Below are 10,179 nucleotides of genomic sequence, written 5' to 3'. Positions count from 1 at the left end.
GGTACTATTTTATTTATTATTATATTATAGAGAGTATTATTTTGGTCTTCTCCGGGGAGCACTCTCACATCTCCGGGGGGCAGTACCCCCCAAAAAACATGTTTGCAAGAAACAGTGCAAGGCATCGTTGCTGAAAGGGACGATTCCTTCAATAAACCAAACCAAACCAATACATCTGATCTAGCTTTGTAAAGCAGACCCTTTCTTCCTCCAACACTGGCTAGAAGTCACATCGTTCAAGAAATACACCAATTCTTCTCATAAACACAATTTAGCATACTTTCCAAGTTGCAATCGTCTGACATTAGATTTTGAGAAGGAAGTATTTGTATTTCTGAGTTCTGTAGAAACATCGAGAGTACCACGAATAATCTAATACGAGATTCTCAGATTTTGACAATAAAGAAACGACATTGCATTATTTACTAATCCATTGACAATGAACATCGAAGAACAACCTCCAAACTTACAGCTCGAACTTTTTGACCTTCAAGCTGACCCATTCTTTCAGACAAGGACAGAAAAAGGACTAGATTTTTTCAGGCTACTTTCTAACGAATGTTTCCCTAACTTTTATGAGTTTGATCGGAAAATAGTGTCAATGTTTGGTAGTACTTATTTGTGTGAAAGTGCATTTTACACCATGAAAATTAAGAAGGAGCGCTTCAGAAGGGGCCTTGGAGATTCTTCTCTTTTGCATCTTCTGCAAGTCGCAACAACAGGAATGAATGTAGACACTCCAGCGCTTATAAACGCTGCTAGTCACCCTCATTTGCAACATGAAATAGGTGGGTAATATTTCAAATATAGAGTATTTTTTATTTCTCTTTCGTGGTATAATAATAATAATAATAATAATAATAATTATTATTATTATTATTATTATTATTATTATTATTATTATTAGTAGTAGTAGTAGTAGTAGTAGTAGTAGTAGTAGTAGTAGTAGTAGTAGTAGTAGTAGTATTGGCTGCGGCACTCCAACTTACAGCAAGGTGACCAGAATTTTTACTTGCAAAAACGGGACACATACGAATCGGCGAAGCGGGGGGGGGAGGGATAAATATGTGACTCCCAGATTGTATTTTAGAACTCAACAGTGTTTTCATTTTACAAAATACACAAGTAAGAATGATAACACAGCGTCTCTAACTTAAGTACTACCCTACAATACTTTTAACTACTTGAACACTCAGAAATCGAACTAAATTCCCCCTTGAACCACATAACATTCAATTCCCATTTGCTCATTCAGAAGTTCCAGACACGGCTCAACCTTCCCAATGAGTGTTGGTACGGAAGAGTGTTGAATTTGCATTGACCATTTATATTTTGAATAATAATTTCGGGGCACCTGGGTCATTTTTGCTTCAAAAAGGGACATTTAGGCGTCCCGTTTGAGAATAAGATAAAAACGGGACAGCGGTTAAAAAAGGGACTGTCCCAGCTAAAGCGGGATCTCTGGTCACCTTGACTTACAGTAAAGACGGTTATGACCCTCAGTGTCATTATAATTGGACACCACTGTTGTAGATTGTGCTTGATGTCCGAAAGCTTATTTTAATGACGAAAAGATGGTGCTCTATAACTAATAATTTTTATCTTTCAGCCACTCTGCAGAGATAATACAAAATTGAGTAAGTGTATTTTCGTTAAATTTAGTATGATCGACGAATGAGAAAATGTGAATGTGATCGACGTATCATATGCAACCACGTCCAAAATGCTTTATATCTTTTTCTTCTGTTTTCTCTTACATTTTTATCAGCCAATTCTTTAATAGTAATTGTTAACTTTTATTGACCTTCAGCCTAATGGACATTGACCTTCAGCTCCTTTAGCCTAATGGACATAAGCGTGGAGTGATGAATTAAACGGGGTTGCCATATAAACACATAGCTGATTGTTCCATTGAATATGAGTGTGGTATATAAACACAATATCTGAATGGAGAGAACAGGTAAGGATTATATGAATTATTTATGTTTAATTTCTGAAATAAATCTTTCAATATCCAATCAGAGGCTTGAATGTTTTTTTTTTTCTAACAATGTTCATTCCTTTGCATCTCTGAAGAAAGATTAATAGCCATCCTCCGAGGCGCACTCACCTGGGGAGTCCAGCATGTTACAGCCCTCAAAACTTGGTAATTAAAGATATATTTGTACATTTTCTTAACAAAACTATTCTTGTATAGCAGACAAATGATTGATGTATCTAAGGATTTTAATTTTACACTTCATTTGTACCCTCCTTTTTTTATATATAAAAGATCAAGTTCTACATTTTTTCTGAAACTATAGGTGACATAACCTAATTATTTAACACTTTTTTTCCTGTCTAAAATAACACTAGTTCAATATTACATTCCCTCTCAAGAAAAGATTCTAGGTGCGCGCCTGGCCGTCTCCAAACCCTTTGAAGACAGACATGTCATATAATCAGACAAAACAAAAATGAAATGAAATGAAATTTTTGAGTTTTACGTCCCACGGTTATGCCGGTTAGGCTAAAGGAGACGGTGATGATGAGTAATCAATGAAATGGTGGAATGAAGAAAGTGGGAGGAAACGGGAGAACCCCCGAGAAAACCCACGCACACGGTGTTTGTCCACCACAAAGTTCACTTGGCGGGAGCAGGGTTTGAGCCCGAGACCCCTAGCACCAGAGATGAAAGCTCTACCACTGAGCCACCTTAATGAAAAAATATTCATTAAGGACGGATGTAATATATTAGCCCTAATATAAACATAAAGGCTGAACAGAGAGGGCAGATGTGATTTATATGCCTTTTTAACCCTTAATTTGTCAAATAAGTTTTCCTATCTATTGCTTTACCACATAATAAAAATTCAGTTTGAAAATGGTTTATTCCTAAGTTTATTTATTTATTATTATTTTGCTTCTCTCAAGAAAATAACCGTCCTTAAAGGGTTCACCTGTTTGTTTACTTCTTTGCCCATCAAATATTTTATTCCTAGAAAATATGTTTTCTAGCTTGGCTTTCAGCGCCTCCCTATTTCTATAGCCGCCTACAACTCCTTGAGCGCCAGGCAATACGCATTGCATACTCTTTAACTTATCGAACCTCCAACGCCGAGCTCTATCAACGCACAGCAATGCCTCCAATCTTGGACCACCTCTATCGCCTTCGCACGCGATACATTACGCATCACATAACAACTTCACATGACACGCTTCCAGCCCTCCTAGATGAGAAACCTGCTCTCCCCCGTACTGGATATCCTCCAATAGACCATCTCCTGGCAATATATGAACGGGACACCAATTCAGCTGACTACAACCCAGAGCGTCGCATATACCAAACCCATCCTCATCTCTATCGATAATACTTTCCTCGTAATACATGCTTTCACATAACATCTCCCATGACACGTGGCACTTCCGATAATTGGACACACCATCAATATTCCCGAGAAGCTTTCTGCTTACAACTATACTATGTTTTCGTACAGCTCACAAAGAACATGGCAGATGACACCAAAATATCTTATTCATACACGTCAATATCTCACACAGCAGACAAAACAGTCATTTGGTGCCTTTGATAAATCACACAAAAGCTAAAGTGAAAAAAGGGTATGTGCCATATATGCACGGCATGTGGTAAGGGGTTAACTTGTATTCCTGCCATTGACCTTTAAATCCCAAATTTCTGAGTTAACATTAGATATTTATTATTAATGTTTATTATGAAAAGAAAGTGTCTCAGTCTGCGAGTAACGCTCATTCCTAATAGCTAACAATTGCCTAGCTTTGCTACCTGCTCGCGTACGTCTATTTCAAAATGGATATTGACGATGCTGGACATAAACGAGCTTTGTTGTTTATTATGAAGATATGCAACGTAATAAATTGAAATAAGGTTGTAATTACTATATAAATCTATACAATTCACAAGTATTTACTCCATGTCAAACCCAATACATTTAATAGGGAAAGAACATGAGCATGGTCTATAGACTGTAGACAGTTGGACCGTTCACTTTAAAGACCTTAACCGTGCTTATAATAGAACATTAATATTTGTGCAACCGCAAATTACTTGCTGAACAAATTAATGAGTTGAAATGTAAACAATTTGAACTCTAGATTAAGCGCGATTTTAACCAATAGTCAGTGGCGGCTAATGTTAGTGTTGCAGCGTTGCGTAACGACCAAAGTATTTCAAGAAAAAATATTATTAGCAATAGTAGTAAAGAACAGAAAAAAATACTTTCTAATACTCCCATATATACTTTAAATAACTTTTTTTTTTTTACTTCTGTAACTGTCCGTTTCGTAAATCTGTTTTAAAAAGCGAAAAATAATCCGTCACTGAGTCTCTAATTTATATTGTGTTGCAGCGAGCATACAACCGACCAGATTCCTTCAGCGCGGCAATTGGAGTGAATGTTAAGTCTCCTTTCCCCTATCTCAGAAGTTAAAGGCTGTAGTCGTTGTAGCGCTTCTGCAACACAGCACAGTTTCCAGTGGATGAGAAGGTTTTTCGCTCTAGATGAGATCTCTGAATTTTATTTCACTAGCAATTAACAAATGGAATTTGTTTTTATGCATTCATATTTTTAGATTACGGGACTTATACTGAAGAAAATCAATATAATGACAATTAAAAAAAGTGATAACAGAATTACAAAATAAGAAAGAAAACATGTATTAGAGCAGAAAACAAATGAAAGTAGATCCGCATTTACAAGTTAATTCTTAGCTTATATAGATAATGAAGATTTCTTCTACAGTAATTTGTGAACCAAATATTAATAAGTCAATATGTAGAATCCCCCCCTCCGTGGATAGTATTTTAGTATATACATATTTATTTTATAAAATAAGTATATTTTATACTCTTGATAAAACTGTATGGTGGGAATGCCACATTGAATTTGGGACTAGTTAGCAATGCTCAGAGGCGTAGCCACGACGGGGGTCACAGGGTCCGGACCTCCCAAAAAAAATTTCAAAACTTGACTAACATTTGTAGACTTTCCTAACGAATTATACTTGTTTAACAGAGAAATGATTGATGTACGCTAAATATTTTATTTTACAGCTCATCATGTGCTCTTTCTTTTCTTATAAAAATAATCGTTCTATCATTTTTTCTAAAAACATAGGTGACAGTAATTAAGAATTACTTATCTTTTCGGGTACAATATAAGACAGGTTCGATATTACGTAGATGTATTGGACCTCCCTCAAATACTTTGGACCCCTCCCACCTAACATGCTATTCCTATGTCTGGCTGGTTTCAAGGTTCCTTTCCAGAACGTATGACATTGATAAACATTGTTTCACCTCATGTGCAAGTATATTGTGTTCATCTTGCATTGTGTAACAACCAAGACGGATGATTTGGAATATAGTTTTTTTTCTTTTACGCACAAGTGTTTGTGTGTTGATGTATGAATAGGGTTGCCAACTCTGTAAAATAAAAAACAGCACTTCCTCAAAATTCCCTATGACGTTTAAGCGTCAAGTATCTCTGTTCGGACCTATCTATGGAAAGGAAATGTACTATCGTGAACAAAAGTGCATTAACACATATATTCTGTAAGTCCTTAGAACATCCACTAATAAGCTTAATAGATACATTGTGCTATATGAGAAACTGAAATTGATCAATCGGCATTGATCAATTTATTGTATTTACCAGTAACTACCATTTCTTTTAAATTATCGAAACAATGAACAAAAGTATAATAGTCTTTACGTGACAATTTTGGATTTGGGAAATGAAATTCACTCCTTAAACATATAGAGCCTTCTGCAGAGTTGTTTTGACGTATGATTAGCGTCATACTAAAGATCTTTCTACTGCAAAAACCATATGTAAGTCGAACTCTTTAGTATGGTACTAATCATGCGTCAGAACGACCTGCATAATGCCCATAGTCTCTACTTCAACTATAGGAAATTGCTTTAAGAAGTTCTTTTCCACTCTTAATAAATGTATAAAATTCATTGAAAGTAAATTTCAAATTTTAGCTGATACAATCCCTGTCATCTCTCTAAAATTATCTAAACAGGTGAACAAAATATATTAATCGTTTATAGATGGTGAAAGGTAACAGTTTTGGGTTTACAAAATGACAGCTATTTTTCATTATCTATACTTCGAACTAGATACAAATTTGAAAAAAAACGGTCATAAAGGGGCTGGTGAGAAGTTTGTATCCGTCATCGACTTTAATCAAAATAACAGCAATTTTTTCGGCCAGACTGATGAAAAGCCAGCCAGTTGGCAGCCCTATGTGTGAATATGTGACATTCGTAATTCATATATCAGTACCTCTTTTGTATCAGCTGTTTTGGTTATTAGTTATTAGATTTAATTTTATTGTGTGTACTTTAATTCTGTATATAACCTACAAATTCTGAATGAATTGCATACCGTGACTTCTGTAAATAACTTACAAAAAAACTGCACAGCTTTCAACTGAGGAAAAACTTGCAATTAAGGCTTAGACAAAACAAGCAAAGTGCAATTCAGGAGAGTGTTCGAAAAAAAACGGTTTAAATTTACCGGACATCTTATGGCAGTAATGTTGTATGCACTAGATACATTTCCATAATTTATTTTGAAGTTTCCTAGATAAATTGTGAATAAAGCGTGTTCAACGTACATTTCTTTTATAACACTAATCTCTGCTACGAACTCTCTTCAGTCTACACTGAAGAGGAATTCGGATCACTGTCAGGGACTGAGTTTTCTAGAATGAATTGTTCGCAATAATCTAGAAAAAATATTTAGTGAATCTACAAAGCTTCTGAAATTAATATTAACTGTACCTATGACGTAAGCAAAAGAAGAAAAGTTTTTTTCACATCAAAAAGAATTGACACTTTCAAGATATTCAATGTCCCACGAAAGGTTATCACCATTGGTTATGCTTTCCATCGAAAACGACCTGACAATAAGAATACTAGAGTTCAACCAATATGTATTAGGCAGATTTGTTCCAATCAAAGAGAGAAGAATGAACTTACTAATTACATAAGGTGATTAATCGGATTAAATGTTCTGAACTTTTTATTTAAAAAAAAAAAACAGAATTTTATTTAATTTAACATGTCACATAGCATTTCCATATAAAGTTATGCTGATTAGTCAATGAGTCCACTTTATATCTTCTGTCTCTTATCGTTCGTACTGCAACACCCGAAACCACAATCCACCGGCCGTAACTGCCAATAGTATACAGCGAACCAAAGGCTTGATGGGAACAACTAGTACTATTAAAGAAAATAAGATGAAATCCAAATTTTTCAGTACTAAAGACATGGACTATGCTTTACCAACATACATATTATGTCACCTTGTGAAGCTATTTATTTTAACTAGGAAAAATCTTCTTACGTTACAGCACTTTGCCTTGTTTCTGAATTGTATAGATTTACATCAACAGTTCCTCAGGTATCAGACGAATCTTTCCTTTAAGTTTAGTAGTTGATAGACTCATAAAATGTTTTCCTTAATCAAAGTAGTATGTTTAGTAATACCTTCTCCCTTTCATAATAACAATAATTACTATGTATATTCCTGTATCTATTCCCAAGGGTGCCTATCCTGGAGGGGCGGGGGACCGCCCCTCAAAGCTCATGTAGGCCTCCATGTATTTTTATGAATATGTACTTTTATATGAATTGTTTCTTGTTATATGTATTCTTATATGTATTTTTAATGAACGGCACCCCCCAAAGTTATAGAGAAATCGGCGACCTTGTCTATTCCCCTATTCTTTTCTTCTATTCCAACTTTTATAATGTAGAGTATTGTTTACAAAAGCACGCCACCCACGTTTGTTTGAAAAGTCCTCCATTCTTATTCACACTTGGAATATATTAATGTTTTTAAAAGTGTGGAGTTTCTTTCGCTAATTAAAACTTCATTTTGAGGTAAAGTATTCGTACAGTTGACAAAACGCGGCGCTGTAAAACATGATGGGTGGCTAAACATTTTTGAACAAAATTGTATAGTTCTTATCATCCGAATTACCATTAGTTTGTCTCTTAGACATTTAGTTTCACCCCATATACTTCTCAACTTTCATATTTTAAATCTTCTTAGTATTTTCATACTGTGAAACAAAAGTCCCGTTAATCGTATAGACCCTTAATGAAATATGTTAATCACATAAACTCAACCGCCCTAAAATCAAATTTGCATTTACAGAGATTATTCACCTACTAGACTGGAGTTTAATAAACACATTATAAAATAAAAATAAAATGGTATTACCATTGCTTTTTCGTCCACCATATTCGAACATCGATATGTACTCTGAGACGTACTAACTACAGATAAAAATGGTATTCAATTGAATTGAATTGAATTGAATTTCTCTTTATATCAGTGGGCGAGGTTCAGCCAGAGGCTGCTCTGCCACCTAACCCTTGTCATCATTGCAAAGAAAAGAAAGAAAAAAATAAAGACACAAATAAGATACAAGATACAAATAATAACATAACATGATACATTCAATAATACTAAAGATAAACAAAACAGTAAATGTAAATAAAAAAAACTATACTCATACTGCTAGTCCAATTTCATACCAATTTCAGTCCAATGTCAAACTAGTAAAACTTTCATGTGTGCCAATGCTTTGTCTCTGATCTCTAGCTGCAATCTTGAACTACATAAATCTTCTCTTATCACAATTCCAGAGTTCCTTAGCTTCCGTTTCTGATTAAACACTTCACCCCGTGAGCGATAACTAACAAATTTAACAATAATTGGCCGTGTACTACCAGGCTTCTTCTGTCCTATTCTATGAGAACGGCAAATGTCCCTTATACTTAAATTCACGCCCAGTCTCTTTTCAAAGATTTCCAGTGCAAAGTTGTCTGTGTTCTCATTTATCTTCTCAGGTACACCGAATATCCTTAAGCTGTTTCTACGCTGATATTGTTCTAACTCATCTATATTTTCCTGCAGATCACTTATTTTCTTGTCTCTCTGTGCCAACTCTTTCCGTAAGTCCTCAATCACTTCACTATTGAAATTTAGTGTTTCTTCCAAACGTTCTATCACAACACGCGTTACAGATTCAATTATTGAATCGACTATTCGCTTCATGACTTCAGGTGTCTGCACAGTACGTTTCACTTCATCACATATATCCTTCATAATTTCTGACCTACTTGAAGCTGCAGTCGGTGATTTCAGACCATTGTTTCTGCTGTTATAACGAGTGTTGTTAGCCATTTTGCACAATAATTCTATTAAACTGATTATAATTACAAAGATTATATGTTCTGTGTGTTTCTTCTTAATTAAAACACTAATTGTATTCACGCTACATTAGATGCGTATATATGAATATAAATTATATGATTTTACTGGAGACGATGATATCAAACTTTCACGACGCCGCCATCTTGGTACATTTCCATCACTTGTTCATCCATCACGATCGAACATCGATATATCACCTAAGACGTACCTGGAAGATCAAAAATAGTCCCTATCAGCATCGACGACCTTCTGCCAACACACTGGGAGGCCATAGATTCCATCGCGGTAGCAGTTGGTAGGATGTGAAGCGAAGAAAGTATCAAGTGCACTTTGCACCTCTACTAGGGATTTGAAATGGAATCTTCTAAGGTAATTGTCCAAGGAATAAAACAGGGGGATAATAGGACGGTAGTATGTCTGGACAGTATGGCGGATGAAATAGTGATTCCTATTCAAGGCATAGAATGATGTCCCTGGTCATCCTAGCCACGTGGGATTTAGCTTTACCCTGTTACAGGAGGGCCTCTGTGCGATAAAAAAGTGCTGGCTCCAAAGTTTGAGTTTTTGTTGAACACGGCTCAGCTGCTTACAGTACACTGATGCATTGATGCCCTGACCAGATACTAGAAATTCCCGATGCACAATGCCGCGAGCAGTCCACCAACCACAGGAGGACCTTCCCCTGGCGCAGTGCTGGTTTCGGCTGTTTTGGAATCGGTTCATGGGATGCTAACAAATGATTACGGAGCCGTAAAGCTTCGTACAGGATCCACTTTTCATCACATGTCAACACCTTGTCCAGAAATGGTTTCTTCCTCAGGCGAGACAGAAAGAAACACAAGTGTCTGCTCGTGTTGCCTTCTGACCCTGAGTCAAATCATGTGGGATCCATCGACCCAACTTGTAGTGCTTCCTAAGT

General features: G+C 35.8%; 2 protein-coding genes across 2 annotated transcripts; one reads left to right on the top strand and one right to left on the bottom strand.

Annotated features, from left to right (window-relative positions):
• The first annotated feature begins 439 nt into the window (after positions 1 to 439).
• On the top strand, positions 440 to 796 carry LOC145671527 (general transcription factor II-I repeat domain-containing protein 2B-like). Its single transcript, XM_081740718.1, has one exon. The coding sequence runs from the start codon at positions 440 to 442 to the stop codon at positions 794 to 796; it is 357 nt and encodes a 118-aa protein (XP_081596844.1).
• Positions 797 to 8,594: 7,798 nt separating this feature from the next.
• On the bottom strand, positions 8,595 to 9,230 carry LOC145671526 (uncharacterized). Its single transcript, XM_081740716.1, has one exon. The coding sequence runs from the start codon at positions 9,228 to 9,230 to the stop codon at positions 8,595 to 8,597; it is 636 nt and encodes a 211-aa protein (XP_081596842.1).
• Positions 9,231 to 10,179: the final 949 nt, after the last annotated feature.

Source organism: Thermobia domestica, chromosome 15, assembly GCF_964235325.1.
Source record: "Thermobia domestica chromosome 15, izTheDome1.hap1.1, whole genome shotgun sequence".
In the NCBI taxonomy this organism is placed as follows: Eukaryota; Metazoa; Arthropoda; class Insecta; order Zygentoma; family Lepismatidae; genus Thermobia; species Thermobia domestica.
The sequence above is the reverse complement of the archived record's forward strand: the minus strand, read 5'-3'. Positions and strand labels throughout refer to the sequence as shown.